This window comes from Salmo salar, chromosome 20 (genome assembly GCF_965601325.2).
Source record: "Salmo salar chromosome 20, fSalSal1, whole genome shotgun sequence".
NCBI classification, from domain to species: domain Eukaryota; kingdom Metazoa; phylum Chordata; class Actinopteri; order Salmoniformes; family Salmonidae; genus Salmo; species Salmo salar.
Window position 1 is genome coordinate 23,355,659 of NC_138310.1, and position 15,632 is coordinate 23,371,290.

At 43.0% G+C, this 15,632-nt stretch overlaps 1 protein-coding gene across 3 annotated transcripts in view; it reads right to left on the minus strand.

The window, feature by feature from the left end:
• Positions 1-3,846: 3,846 nt before the first annotated feature.
• The window catches only part of LOC106579873 (dedicator of cytokinesis protein 5), a 33,155-nt gene continuing 21,369 nt past the window's right edge, over positions 3,847-15,632 (minus strand). The window contains exons 29-51 of one of the 3 annotated variants that reach the window (XM_014160189.3): positions 15,388-15,558; positions 15,158-15,258; positions 14,921-14,979; positions 14,512-14,666; positions 14,304-14,389; positions 13,998-14,154; positions 13,709-13,749; positions 13,287-13,377; positions 13,021-13,140; positions 12,329-12,418; positions 11,392-11,496; positions 10,819-10,960; positions 10,477-10,558; positions 10,306-10,390; positions 8,888-8,974; positions 8,524-8,700; positions 8,248-8,331; positions 8,018-8,155; positions 7,623-7,786; positions 6,411-6,561; positions 6,144-6,294; positions 5,830-5,939; positions 3,847-5,732 (exon numbers count right to left, since the gene is read on the minus strand). In XM_014160189.3, the coding sequence (XP_014015664.2) occupies positions 5,628-5,732; positions 5,830-5,939; positions 6,144-6,294; positions 6,411-6,561; positions 7,623-7,786; positions 8,018-8,155; positions 8,248-8,331; positions 8,524-8,700; positions 8,888-8,974; positions 10,306-10,390; positions 10,477-10,558; positions 10,819-10,960; positions 11,392-11,496; positions 12,329-12,418; positions 13,021-13,140; positions 13,287-13,377; positions 13,709-13,749; positions 13,998-14,154; positions 14,304-14,389; positions 14,512-14,666; positions 14,921-14,979; positions 15,158-15,258; positions 15,388-15,558 (2,652 nt within the window). In that variant the 3' untranslated portion in view covers positions 3,847-5,627. Of the gene's footprint in view, positions 5,733-5,829; positions 5,940-6,143; positions 6,298-6,410; positions 7,787-8,017; positions 8,156-8,247; positions 8,332-8,523; positions 8,701-8,887; positions 8,975-10,305; positions 10,391-10,476; positions 10,559-10,818; positions 10,961-11,391; positions 11,497-12,328; positions 12,419-13,020; positions 13,141-13,286; positions 13,378-13,708; positions 13,750-13,997; positions 14,155-14,303; positions 14,390-14,511; positions 14,667-14,920; positions 14,980-15,157; positions 15,259-15,387; positions 15,559-15,632 lie in introns of those variants that run through there. The other 2 variants (XM_014160188.3, XM_082966292.1) reach the window with 2 other exon arrangements.

A 15,632-nucleotide genomic window follows, 5' to 3' on the forward strand; every position in this document is an offset into this window, starting at 1 on the left:
CTCCAATACCTTGACTTTGTTGTCCTTAAGCCATTTTGTCACAACTTTGGAAGTATGCTTGGGGTCATTGTCCATTTGGAAGACCCATTTGTGACCAAGTTTAACTTCCTGACTGATGTCTTGAGATGTTGCTTCAATATATCCACATCATTTTCCTTCCTCATGATGCCATGTATTTTGTGAAGTGCACCAGTCCCTCCTGCAGCAAAGCACCCCCACAACATGATGCTGCCACCCCCGTGCTTCACAGTTGGGATGGTGTTCTTCGGCATGCAAGCCTCCCCCTTTTTCCTCCAAACATAATGATGGTCATTGTGGCCAAACAGTTTTATTTTTGTTTCATCAGACCAGAGGACATTTCTCCAAAAAGTACAATCTTTATCCCCATGTGCAGTTGCAAACCGTAGTCTGGCTTTTTAATGACGGTTTTGGAGCAGTGGCTTCTTCCTTGCGGAGCGGCCTTTCAGGTTATGTTGATATAGAACTCGTTTTACTGTGGATATAGATACTTTTGTACCTGTTTCCTCCAGCATCTTCTCAAGGTCCTTTGCTGTTGTTCTGGGATTGATTTGCACTTTTCGCACCAAAGTACGTTCATCTCTAGGAGACAGAACGCGTCTCCTTCCTGAGCGGTGTGACGGCTGCGTGGTCCCATGGTGTTTATACTTGCGTACTATTGTTTGTACAGATGAGCGTGGTACCTTCAGGCATTTGGAAATTGCTCCCAAGGATGAACCAGACTTGTGGAGGTCCACCATTTTTTTATGAGGTCTTGGCTGATTTCCCCATGATGTCAAGCTAAGAGGCACTGACTTTGAAGGTAGATCCACAGGTACACCGCCAATTGACTCAAATGATGTCAATTAGCCTAACAATTAGCCTAACAGGGTCCCGTGTGGCTCAGTTGGTAGAGCATGGTGTTTGCAACACCAGGGTTGTGGGTTCGATTCCCACGGGGGACCAGTACGGAAAAAAAAAAAAATAATACAAATTTAAAAAATGTATGAGATGTTTGAAATGTATGCATTCACTACCGTAAGTCGCTCTGGATAAGATCGTCTGCTAAATGACTAAAATGTAAATCCATGACATCCTTTTCTGGAATTTTCCAAGCTGTTTAAAGGCACAGTCAACTTAGTGTATGTAAACGTTTGACCCACTGGAATTGTGATACAGTGAATTATAAGTGAGATAATCTGTCTGTAAACAATTGTTGGAGAAATTACTTGTGTCATGCACAAAGTATATGTCCTAACCGACTTGCCAAAACTATAGTTTGTTAACAAGAAATTTGTGGAGTGGTTGAAAAATGTGTTTTAATGCCTCCAACCTAAGTGTATGTAAACTTCCGACTTCTACTGTATTTGTCACATTGTACTATCAACATTTCTGGTTTAATCTTAGAGCACCTAAATAAGCTGGTGGACATTGTTTAGAGAACCAACAGCACCATGCAAGGAGCCAATAAAGTGGATATCTGGGCCGTAACTGGCCTGATGGCCGTCCTCACCATGTTCTTTGTTCACCTGGCCATCCATCTCCAGCACATGAAGACCAGTACCAAATGTTTCCACGCATCCAAGCTGGACTCTGAGATGCGGGTGATACTGCTGGTACTGCTGGTTGCTCTATATGTACTATCAGGTAATGGTGAAGAAAGAGAATGCCATTCTGCTCTCTTTCCTCTTCTATATCACTTTCAGTGCCTTGGTTCTTATCTATGGTAAGAAGACCTTCTGGAAGGTTCTCCTCCACTCTTACAATGTCTGCCTGGATGAGTTTCCCTGTCGGTCCTGGCTGAAGGTGCCAGAGACCAAACGCAAAACCAGCTCTGCTCACACAGTCAAACACTGAGGTCAGATCAGGGTAGGCAGTGGGCTGGCGTACATTTAACGTGTTTGGATAGTATGGGTTTAGAGCCATCTGCTTGTCTGACCACTTCACTTCATCATTAGGTTAAATGCGTTTCTTATTTTTCCAGTCATGAAACTATAATAGATAGCTTAAAAACTATTTATCCACGTTATTTTATAATAGCCCCGTCTCTGTTTAATGTTGTTATCAGTTTAATTAAGCAGTTTTTATGTGGTGTAGTTAAGTCATGATAATAAACAGTAGTTCAAGCCCTGGATGCTGATTGGCTGAAAGCCATGGTATATGAGAGAATATGGAGGCGAAAGAAACCTGTTTACAAAAGCAATAAGGCACCTCGGCGGTTTGTGCTATTTTGGCCAATATATCGCGGCAAAGGGCTATATCCAGGCACTCCGTAAGAACAGCCCTTAGCCGTGGTTTATTGGCCAAATACCACACCCATTCGGGCCTTATTGCTTAAATAACCTCCCGTGTCTTTTGCCATTATAGATATTAAGATTTACAGGCCTTATTAATATCATGGCTAGTCATTTTGGGGCCTTTGTCACAGCCTGTTTCTCTGATCTCAACAGCTAATATCCAGTGTGTTTCTGAGAGCATAGCGAATGGGATTAAAATGGTTCAGTAAATTGTTCTGACATCTATAACCAGGTCATTAGCATAACAACCAAACAATACACTCCACCAATCAAACTGCGTTTGGGAAGTGTAAACACATATTTTGCTGAAAATCTGTGCCATGTATAGTGGATGAATATATGTTCTGTAGAACCTCTGCTCACAAATCTAAAATATAAAGACAAATATGTGACAGCCATATGATCTTTCATAATTCAGCAACACTGACAGTACCCCATTGCTACATTCTCTCTAGCACCATCTAGTGAAGTCTAATGTGGAGATACACAGGGGTATTTCTGATCATTCAACTGCACTTAAAGGAAAACTCCACCCCCAAAAACGATTTTTTGGTATTTGTTTCATTAGTCCATTGTTGACATAGTCCCAAAATGATTTGCTTGTCAGCAATCAGGTTTTCAAGATATGTAACCTTCCAAATACAGAAATCATCCCCCGTATGATGCAAACTCAAGTTAGTTTTTGGGTGGAGTTTTCATTTAAGTCTACTTCTGTCTATTGGTCAAAGGCCTGTAGTTAGGACTCGGAGGACTTTTATATCCTGGAGATCTGGTTAAATATTGACGATAAAAACCAGGTCTAATGAAACTCGTCCATGGATGAGCGAATATCACAGGGCAGCCTGGAAGCATCACTTCTTTAGTCATGTGACTCAGGGACTGTAGGGAGAGTGATATCCTGTCCCCCAGTATCTGACAGGAAGGAAGAGGCCATTAGGAGGCCAGATTACCAAGACCAGTATCTACATATCACACAGGGCCTACTGCAATAAATTACACTTGTAGTAAAACTCCCTCCCCAGCCAACACTACTGTACAGAAACAGACTGCTTTCACATATAGGGAACAGTCTTGTGTTATACTACAGTCCACTTAAAGAAACAATGTTGTGATCTTGATACATTTAATACCGCTATGAAGAATGTTCTTTCTCAATGCAGAACAAAAATAAAGCATGAATATGACTGAAGCAGAATTACATGTAGAACCTCTGGTATCTCAATGAAATTACTGACAGACATAAATTCTCACATTCCACATCACTATTTACCGGAATTAAAATTAGGCTTTGCGTGACAGAATGAAAAGAATCTCACTGTCATACCATCTTCCCAGATGTCAAGGTCCTTCATTATCCTCTCAATTATCACATAATTATTCATCAAAAATGTATAATGAAGTTCCAACTAGTGCCTGATATGTCCTTGATAAGAGATAAGGGACGACACCAGCAATAGATATGAGTACAGGATAATGATTCTAAGAACTTCTGCTGAGGACAGAGGCTGGTTGTCTAGCCTTCTGTAACAATACCTTCTACAATTCAAAGGAGCAGTTTGTTAAATTCTTTATTTTTGTTTGGTCGGATTTACAAGTTTTATTGGTAAAAAAAAAGTATATATTACATCTCTCCATGCTACTATAAAGCTTTAAATCTCTTTACAAATATCTGTTCTGATCATTGTTAGAAAAACTCATTCAAAAAATATTAGCTCCCTTCTAAAATATCTTTGATCCCTGGAAATAGTCAAACTAAAATACTGACTCATTCTTGCACTACATACATGAAAACGGTCATTTCTGAAAGAGATTACATGCATAGATGAGCAATTCAGAGGCCAAAGAGAGCATTGCATTGTTTTGAAAAAAAACAAAACTATATGAGACCGAATAATACAAAACAATGTATATATTGATATAGAAATCAAGTTGAAATTTTCACTGTTGAAAGTAGATTGATGTTAATGACCATGTTTCTATCTGTCCAATTCAAGTTGCTTGATGAGTTGCTTAAAATGAAACTATGAAATGCACCAGGACTTGGGAAAGAAAAAATACCGCCAACTCTAAACAAATTATTGAGTTTGTGCCATACTGTGTTAAAATGACAACTTGCTAAATATATCAAGCTGATTTGTATAGAAAGTAAGAGTTCAAGACATACAGTATTTTGTTCTTATAAAACGTCAAAAATATACAATTTAAAAAAATCTAATTTACATTAATTCTTCCAGTGCATGTCTCTAAAGATTCTGAAATCATTGAGGTACTATCTTAGTGTGCTTTCATCACACAAATATGTAATGCATAGTTACTCAGTATTTATGAGTTAGCCAAGGTTATTCAATGTGACTATCGTCCACAAACGTATTTGGGGGGGAAGTTCCATTTTGATTATAAATCTCAATTCCCCCAAAAAGGACTACTACGCATGTACCACCTATGATCTATGACTGGGTCGAGGGAACCAAAAAGTCATCCAGGGTCGCAACCATAGATTTAGACTATATAATCAACAACAATAGAATCAAAGTCTGTTGAAAATCAGTTCTGAGTCACAGACCAAATTCCCTGCTCTTGATCAGCAATAGTGATTCTAAAATAAAAAAAGGTTTTCACCTAGCTATATCGCATAATAAAACATGAAAATGCAGTCACCGCCTGTGCTTTTCTTGATGAATCCTGTGCTTTTCTTGATAAATACCCAAAACAGGCACTGGAAATTATTAATAGTCCAGTGTGATTCCAACACATAATGACAAAAGACAAAATTGAAGTTTTGGTCATTCCTTATCCTAGCAGTGATATTCCCAAAATATATACTACACTATATACAACAACATCTCAAAGACCCTTGGGAAATATGCTAAGGTCATTGTTATTATTGCTTTTTCAGAAATATATACACTTCCCAAATCATGAATTAAATCCACCTTTATCTAATTCCCCATTCCCAGGAAACTAGACTATAAATGGACTCTCCTCAAAATATGAAAAGGTGTGACCCAATGCGCCACGGCTTACAAAGACATCTGTCACACTCCATTTTACAACATACCATTCAATTACTTTAGTATGGAAACAATTATGCTTCTGTTTCTTACAGATTCACAGGGCACACACATAACACGTACCAGTTTGTTGGTATAACTCGAAGTAAGTATCAGAAATATCAATTGTTGACATGCAATTCTGAAGTACATAACAGGTAAAAGTACTGGTCCTGAAATAGTACTGTAATAAAGTGCTACAGTACCACAAGATGAACCAAACCCTTATCCCAGGCAGCAGGTCTCTGAACCAGATGAGAGGGGCTGTCCGGGTGGAGGATCCTCACTGAGAATTATTCTCGTAGGAGCCAGGGAACATAGACTTCCTGGTTTTAGGAGGAGGTGGAGGGGGCTTGTTGTCAATTTTCTGAGGCAGAGGAGGGTGGAACTATGGAGAGACCGGGGAAAAAATGATCATGTTAAAAATATTCTGTTTCACAATGTGCATTTTACTAAAAATATAGATGTTTTCAGTGAAGATGTACCTCAAGGGAGTTGTCAAACATCTCATGGGGATGTTTCTTTGGTGGCATGGGTGGGGGTGTTCCGGGAGTGTCAGTGGTGGCATCATTATCACCGGGGAGAGATGAATAAGCTGCAGAGAGAGAGTGACAAAACACACATTTTAGGCTGCATGACAGCTAAAACTATTTGTGTGTGAACTACATGGACAAGAGGTAAGGGATCCTAAACAGGGTTCTATATTTCTGTGTGCAGGGTGAAGCTGTAAGCATTTCTTTAAGGTTGTGTAGGATAGGCTGCTTTGTAGGTATGCTTTGTGTGTAACTAAGCTACATACTGGAGCTGTGAGGAGTCTGAGGAGAGGCTGGCAGGGGGCTGAGAGGGTTGTCAAGGCTGAGCTGAGAGGAGACACCCTGGAACAGAGATAGGGTCAGGCGACGGTCCCCAAACTGCAGACTTTTGGGTCTCTGCGGCTTCTCTGGAAGGGTCTGCTAAGGAGTAAAGTACAAAGATACAGCCCTCCTTGAAATCACAGTCAAGTAATTACTGCGAATGTATTAGCCATTTGTGCCTTAGTGCATGAGCCAAAAATAGTTGTAGTTACCTCATCTATGTCTGGCTGTCTCTCCACCAAAACCTGTGACTTGCTCACACTCCATTCTTTTCGGTTCTTTCGACCGATCCGGTTGTCATCCTCAGAGCGGGACAACATCGAGGCCCGGCGATCGTTGGTGGTGTCACGGGACAACAGTGAACTAATGATGGATATCAGGACAGGGAGAGAGACAAGGGGGAGGTGTACAGTTAGAGGGTTATACTGGCATGTGCAAGACTTCAGAATGTCACACTGTGAGATGTGGAAAAGCACAGACAAATAATCCTTACAAACATAGCAACACAAATAGACTACACCAGAGTAGCCCAAGAGGGAGACAAACACAGGAAGGGAGGAGGGAGGGAGGAGGGGGAATGACTCCTTGGAAGAGGAGGAAGGATGAAGGGAGTGGAGGGACTGACTCCGGGGAGGGGGGAGGAGGGGGACTGACTCAGAGGAGGAGGAGAAAGGATGGTGGAGGGGGACTGACTCCTGGGAGGAGGAGAAAGGATGGTGGAGGGGGACTGACTCCTGGGAGGAGGAGAAAGGATGGTGGAGGGGGACTGACTCCTGGGAGGAGGAGAAAGGATGGTGGAGGGGGACTGACTCCTGGGAGGAGGAGAAAGGATGGTGGAGGGGGACTGACTCCTGGGAGGAGGAGAAAGGATGGTGGAGGGGGACTGACTCCTGGGAGGAGGAGAAAGGATGGTGGAGGGGGACTGACTCCTGGGAGGAGGAGAAAGGATGGTGGAGGGGGACTGACTCCTGGGAGGAGGAGAAAGGATGGTGGAGGGGGACTGACTCCTGGGAGGAGGAGAAAGGATGGTGGAGGGGGACTGACTCCTGGGAGGAGGAGAAAGGATGGTGGAGGGGGACTGACTCCTGGGAGGAGGAGAAAGGATGGTGGAGGGGGACTGACTCCTGGGAGGAGGAGAAAGGATGGTGGAGGGGGACTGACTCCTGGGAGGAGGAGAAAGGATGGTGGAGGGGGACTGACTCCTGGGAGGAGGAGAAAGGATGGTGGAGGGGGACTGACTCCTGGGAGGAGGAGAAAGGATGGTGGAGGGGGACTGACTCCTGGGAGGAGGAGAAAGGATGGTGGAGGGGGACTGACTCCTGGGAGGAGGAGAAAGGATGGTGGAGGGGGACTGACTCCTGGGAGGGGGGAGGAGGGGGACTGACTCCTGGGAGGAGGAGAAAGGATGGTGGATGGGGACTGACTCCTGGGAGGAGGGTCGGGAGGGTCCGTTAGAGGAGGTGGAGCTGCTGGAGAGGCCTGAGGAGGTGGTGGAGACAGTGGACATGCGGCGCAGGGTGGAGGACAGGATGTAGGGCATCACTACGGAGCCCACACGACTCTTCTTCCTTTCAGTGAGAGAGCAGGGCTGGGACACACAAATGGGATTAAACATCATCAGGAAACTTGGCAGGGGCTAAGTGGAATGACAGGCAAAACACTAACAACAATAGAGTGCCTTAAGCAAGATTTATGGTCCTGCAGCAATATAATGTACACTCTGCTTTGAATGAGGGAAGTTTGATAGGGAGGCAGAGGAGCCAATAGCTAAATTTGGCACACTCTTACATTAAATAAGAGTTTGCCATTGGAAACTGACCAGGGTTATGACGCCGTAATGCTTCTCCACTCTCTCCCGCAGGTCTGAGAAACAGGTGAGCAGGCGGTTGTGTAAGGGCTTCAGCTGCTCAGTGGATTTCTCTCCGTGGATTCGGATCCCATCAGCCAGGAGAGGGATCTGATGGGAGAGGAGGAGGGAGCCTCTGTTCTTATAGCAGGTACTGTATGTCTAAGTACAGGTTCAACAGCAAGGAGAGAATTACGATTTACCTGGAGGGCAATAAGATGTTTGAGGACCTCAATGCTCTCAAGGTCGTCTGGGTGTTCTTGCATGTAGGTGTCAGTGAAGAATGCCTGTAGAGACAGAAAGGGGGTGGAAACAAGTTTATCATTTTGAGACATGAAGATGTTGTCATATGCACATTAAATGCCAACTAAAATAACAGTGACCTAGAAAATAAGAATATCAGGTTACAAATCTTCAATGAAATGTGAGACAAAATTGTATAGGATTCAAGCTCCTAGGTAGTAATAGTCAAGTCAAACCTTCTCATAGTTGGAGTAGCCACCCATGACGGCAGGGTCAACAATGCCATTGAGCATCATGGAGAGTGGGTGGACGGACGTGGAGCTGTCACAGGCCTGCTGCTGCACCAGGTTACTGAGCTTCTCATTGGCCATCTCCATGGTCTCCACAGCATTCTGTAGAGGGCTGATCTCCTCCTGACCAGTAGGAAAACCAGGAGAGGTGAGGAGACATTAAAGTGTAAAAGACCAAATTGGGTGAGTAGGAACTATTTGCTATGGGTGGTAGGGAGTACTCAACAGCGTTTAGATTAAACATACAGCACATTAACACCAGTACGTTTGTCTTACTGTGATTGTCATTATCATTACTGAGAGAACTTACAACAGAGATGGACTTCACTTCAAACCATTTGAGAATCCCTGGGAAGTGATAGGTTGTGATGTAAGTTGTCCTCTCGATCCACATGGTCTGTAACATGAGGCGGAAAATATGAATGAATGGTCAACAACACAAATGTTTTGAGCAACAACCTCTTGTATTCAACTGCTAATCAAAAAGGAACACCTATGTCAGAATGCTGTTGATTGACTACAGATCAGCGTTCAACACCACAGTGCCCACAAAGCGCATCACTAAGCTAAGGACCCTGGGACTAAACACCTCCCTCTGCAACTGGATCCTGAACTTCCTGATGATCCGCCCCCAGGTGGTAAGGGTAGGCAACAACACATCTGTCACGCTGATCCTCAACACTGTGGCCCCTCAGGGGTGAGTGCTTAGTCCCCTCCTGTATTCCCTGTTCAGCCACGACTGCGTGGCCAAGCACGACTCCAGCACCATCATTAAGTTTGCTAACGACACAACAGTGGTAGGCCTGATCACTAGAAACGTAAGACAGCCTATAGGACAACAACCTTTCCCTCAACGTGAGCAAGAAAAAGGAGATGATTGTGGACTAAAGGAGAAGGAGGGCCGAACACACCCCATTCTCATCGACCGGGCTGTAGTGGAGCAGGTTGAGAGCTTCAAGTTCCTTGGTATCCACATCACCAAAAACTATCACGGTCCAAACACACCAAGACATCGTGAAGAGGGCACAACAACACCTTTCCCCCTCAGGAGACTGAAAAGATTTGGCATGGGTCCCCAGATCATCAAAAAGCTGCACCATCGAGAGGAAGTGCATACGGCTCAGTACATCACTGGGGCCAAGCTTCCTGCCATCCAGGACCTATATACTAGGCGGTGTCAGAGGAAGGCCCAAAACAATTGTCCAAGACACCTCCCACCCAAATTATCGACTATTCTCTCTGCTACCGCACGGCAAGCAGTAACGGAGTGAGTCTAGATCCAAAAGGCTCCTTAACAGCTGCTACCACCAGGCCATAAGACTGCTGAACAATTAATCAAATGGCCACCCGGACTATTTACATTGACCCCCCCCTTTGTTTTTACACTGCTGCTACTCACTGTTTATTATCTATACATAGTCACTTTATCCCTACCTACACGCATATTGACTCGGTACCGGTACCCCCTTTATATAGCCTCGTTACTGTTATTTTATTGTGTTACTTTTTCTTTTATTTTTTTAGTTCATTTAGTAAATATTTTCTTAACTCTATTTCTTGAACTACATTGTTGGTTAAGGGCTCGTAAGTAAGCATTTCATGTGACAAATAAAAATGTATTTGATTGGAAAAGGGCTACATTCCTGAGTTTAGAGTGTGTGCGTTAAATGGAGGAATTTGTCTTTGTTAGGGCTCTGCAGCATGGTGAGTTGTGTGCCAGGTACTCACTGCAAATTCATTGTCGGGGTCCTTTGCACCTTTCCTGAAGGGTCTGGAATACTGGAACTGGTCCACTTCATTGGTTCTGTAGTAGCTGGGAGAGGAAGAGGGACAAACAAATGAGTTGCATGAGTAATAACTAAGAAAATGTATTCAACCACAAGCTGTTGTGTTCCTTACTTCAGGATCTGCTCAGGAACCCCCTTGTCTTTGAACTGGGCGGGCACAGTAAGGACTGGCTTGACTGTAAAACACTGGATGTCTGTGAAGAGCAGGTAAGGATAGGACTGTGTATTATTAAAAAACTAAAAACTTTTTAGTGCTGTAGGGGAAAACGGAGACGGGGGCCAGTGGATTACTGGCTCAAAATTGTCCTTGAGAAAGGTATAATAAGACTTACTTATAAATGGGAAATACATCAAATGAATAATGTCCTGACTAGAAGCATTAACACCAATTAACATTTAAATAGCATTCATAGCTGGGAGCGTGAGGGCATGCTGCAACAGGCCTAAAGGATACGCTGTCCTTGGGAGTTACAGATGTTGTCCCCAGGGGGCGCTGTGCTGGTCATCCTGGCTGCATTGGGGAACTGCGACAGCAGTTTCAGACTGAAGTCCTCCAGCCACTCATACTCCTTACCACGGTAGATGAACACTTTGTTCTGTATGAGCAAATCCATTCAAAGATATGGTGAGTCTCCATATACGGTAGCAAATTAAATATGAACGATAGGATTTAATTAGAACGTTGTTATTGAATGACATGCTACAGAAAATGTCAAAGATGGACTGTGGTAGACAGGAATGTGCCACTCTGCCAAATGAAGGCTATTCTAACCGGAACCTGACAAGATCATGGAAGGTATTCAATCCATAGAATCCCCCACTGCTTTATGGAACTGATTACTAGTATCGCCTGCATGTTACATCATCACCGTGAAACATTTTTAATATTGACTATCATTTCATTTTATGGAGAGTTCCATTAGTAAAATGAATAAAAGGCACATAAATATAAATATCTCAGGCGAACGAGACAGAACTTGAAATGTGCTATGGAGGCTGGATTTCTGAAAAGACGTAATAATCTTACCCTGAGGAAAGTTGGGAATCCAAGGCCATAGTATCCCACAGCAAAGTATTCTGGCTGAGGCCGCATGGCATGCATTATATTCTCATAGAACTGGGCTTGCTGTTTCTGTGTACAACAGTAGGGAGAGTATAGAGGCTATAGTAACAATGAGCTAAAATAACAGAGCCACAATCAGGAACACAGATAACTTACAACAGGAAACACCTAAAATACTGTAGAAGCTAACCAGTTCCCTGTGCACTTAACTTAGTTAAGTGTCAAAATTGGAGGATCCATAATGAACATAGATTCATAGCAGTGTAGCAAAACAACTCCACTGCAGATAAGGACTGTTGAATACCACGATGACAGTATTTACAAAAACATGACTTAAAATAGAGTATCACTTCATAATTAACTGAGTGTTACTTCCTAATGGCAGATGCCAGTATGTCAACCGGCAATGCATGGGTGGGACTATTGGATAAAAAGGTTTGACACAAGTGTGGCAGCAACTCCGATATCTTCCCCATTTCCTCAAATTGTTTCTGCAGTAATGGGTTGTTTTTTTCTTCAACTATCACTGTCATTTGGATTGAGCTAGCTGAAATGACTTTCTGTCTTAGACAATACATGGTCGTCCTAGCCATTGACAATGTATCGTGAACAATTTATTGCCATAATTAACTCCTAGACTTTGTGGGCACTGAAAAGCATGTTAGTAGAGCAGTTGAACTGGTCCTATTGAAAAGGCCTCACACTAAATTCGCAGTGGGCTATCCCTTTCTGGCATTGTATGTGGCATTGTACAAGCGTTCTTTTTTTACATGTAGAAACTAAGAGGATAATCATTTTGGGTTTTACTGTTTGCATGTTTTAGGGACAATTTCTATTTAGTAGTGACAATATTTTGATTAAATCTCAGACAAACACGATAGCAAATGATAAGTCCTCTTACCAGCAGCTGGCTAAGCTCCATGAAGTCAAACATCTGGTTCTCGTGCATCTTTGCCAGCTGTTTACCCATCTCAATGGCTTTCTCCCACATCTGAACAGATAAATGCAGCAGTTGGTAAAAAGACACGAGATGTGAACATGGTTTAGACATCACCATCTGTCCGTCACTAACACCTCTATTCAATCAAACCCTAACAGCAGGTTTCATCGTTGATCTACTGTGATGAACAGGAGAAATGTTTAGCTTAACCCAGAAACCTGGTACCCATGTTTGATTGAATATGGCCCTCAGCTTCTTTTGTAGCAAATGAAACAGACACAAATATTTCTGACAGTAGCTCATATGGCATGTTCAGGGGTAAGTAGCATAGGATCTCTGACTACATATGCTGTCAAATATACTGGCACCCTTGCACGATTCACAACTTCTTCTCAAATAAGTTGAAATGTAAAAAAAATACTTTTGTTGTTCCTACATGTATTTGTTTGATTCACAACAGCACAGAACCAAAACATTTCATAAAAAGTCCCAACATTATCTACTTTACAAGGTAAAAATAGCCATTCAACAATTTTTGAAAAGAGAAAACAGAACATTCTGCTCCATTGCAAAGTGCAAGGGTGCCAATATATTTGACCACATATGTACATCATGCTTCCTAATAGGGTCACTGGCTGAGGGTGGGAACTCACTTTGCCCTTGTCCAGGTTACAGATGATCTCCTGGAAGAGTCTCTCTTTGAGCTCCTGCTGGGTCCAGACATGTTTGCCATGACCGGGGATCAGATGTGGGGCACAGGGCTTGTCAGACCACTGAGGAGGGCAATGTACACAATACACAAAGTGCATTTAGTTTTCTAGTAATGTATGTTATAGTATTTTAACTGGAATTTTATGGAAAAAAGCCAAAGACGGTTGTTTTCATTGAAAGTCGAATTGAATGTTAATCTGAGTGAGACCTCAAGGAGTTCGGCGTGAAGTAACAGGGTGTATGCTGCCTCCGTGTAGTTCTCACAGACAAGGTGTAAATCCCTTAGCTTGTACAGATACCTGAGGACGAGGTCAGTATTTTAGAGTGATATCTAACAGATAATAGGTAGAATCTACCGCACACTCAAAGCTGATTTGTGAAGGTGCTGGAGGTAAAATGCAAAACTGGAGAAACAAAGAAAAAAAAGAGTCCCCGCACACTTTTGAATTATAGCTGAGCTTCGGTCAGTCGACCTTGCTCTGAAGAAGGTTGGCTGCCCGAAAGCTCAGTTACAATTAAAATAAATTTGCATCTGACTGGAAGTGTGCAGAGACTTTTTCCTGTTTCTCCAGAGTGATGGCTAACAAAATGGGATCCAAAGAAGAGTATTCATTAAATCATCGGTCTCACCGAATGTAAATGTCTTCCCGTTTCTTCTCCTTGTAGAAGTTCTGTCACAACCAGAATAAAAACAGTGGCAAAACTCCGCTTTTGTACAATTGCTTGATAATATTTTTGGGGGGTTAAAATCAATTGGTTCAGTGTAGAAACATAACATCTTGATATAATACTCTTCTGAGGTGGCGAGTGTGGCTCAATCTTTCAGATTAGAGTTTGAGTTCTACATAAACCAGTCCGAGGTGTTAGTTTGCACCTGGTAGGCTCTCCTGTCTCTTAGTGATGTACTGTAAGGGCATACCAGGACGTTGACGGTGCAGCTCATGCGGAGCTCAGGGCTCTCGTCATGTGTGATGGTGCGGTAGGCCAGTAGCTTCTCCAGCAGACTGCTGAGCAGCAGAGCCAGCTCCTCCCCTGACTGAGACAGGTATCTGTGCCTCCGGCAGTGCTCCAGTAGTCTACACAATACCAACAATGCAAAATGTCAATGAATGAGGGAGTTATATAGTCCTTATTTAGGTCTTGACTATGAAACCATGAGGTATGACTTATAAGAAAAAGGAATTAGCCTCTGAATGATTGGCAGGTTTATTGTCAGGGTGCTTACGTTTTCTCCAGCAGGATTTTGTACTGTTCATCCCCACGGCCTCCCTCTACCTCCTGATCCAACTTGGTGATCAGTTCATTCTCAAACTACAGGTACAGAAAGACAACAACAACAAAAATATGCTCAGCCAAATACAGCTGGGAACCTCTGTTTGTACAGTAATACTGTAAAGCCAGACAGGAAGCACTACTGTGGGCAGCTATCTCACCATGTTAAACGTGCGGCTGGGAGTGAAGTTGTGCTCACACTGCATCATGTCAAAGAAGATGGGGATGGTGGCTTTTCTCAGCTCTGGCTCAGGCACCAGGGTAGCCTTTAGGATGGGCCCCACCATGGCCGGGATGAACTTCATCTTGTGGGGGCCTGAGGGATGCATAAAGTCAGAAGCAAAATGTTACACAAGCTCATTTGAAAGGGCAATAAGTGGCACTCCATTTTCATGCAAACAACAGGACAGTAAACTCATAAAGTGGTAAACAAAAAGCAGGCCACCACCATGAAACTAGGCAATAAAACATTGTCCTCAGAGCCTTTGCCACTGAACAGGCCATTATATAGATGTCTTTATTTGTTGAATTTCTGTCTTACAGAGATAACAACCACCGGACAGTCCTTACCAAGATTATACCACATATCTCTGATCTTAAAGCCAATGCTTTTCCTCATGTCTCCATACCTGTAACCACAACATAGAATTATACTACATACTGTAGAGCATATGCACACGAACTTACAGCATCATTTCTTATACATAAAATTCAGTTCTCTGTGCAAATTTTTATTTTGTATTATTAGTTTAAGGGAATCTGTATTTAAACTAATTGAACCAAAAAAAACAACAACAAAAAACATACTTGTTCAGTATTTTATTCCGTTTTTCTTGAGAGAAGGATTCCAGTTGCAATGACTTGTGGGTAAGGAATGCCACAGTCAAGTGGAAGTAGTTGTTCCAGAGCTGAAAATAAAATATGAAACGTTTTTACACAGACATTGGGACAATGATTGAGCTAAAGAAGTTTACATTAGCAGAGAGACACGGATGTCTTTTGTCCACCCCATCAGAAGGTGGCAACTGGAGACCCACCTGCAGCTCAAAGTGGGTCTGGTCCATGAAGTACATGTTGAGGACCTCAGAGTACTGGTTGATGGCCCGCAGAAACACACCAATCTGCAGGAGGTTCATGGTCATCCAGTCGGAGGGGAAAACGTTCCCCATCAGGTCCTTAAACATGATGAATGTCTCCATCAGGAAGTCCTGTAGTGGGCCAGGGAGAACAGTTACCTTGCCTGTAGTGTAAGTACCTAGATGTATGCATCTCATGTCTGCAC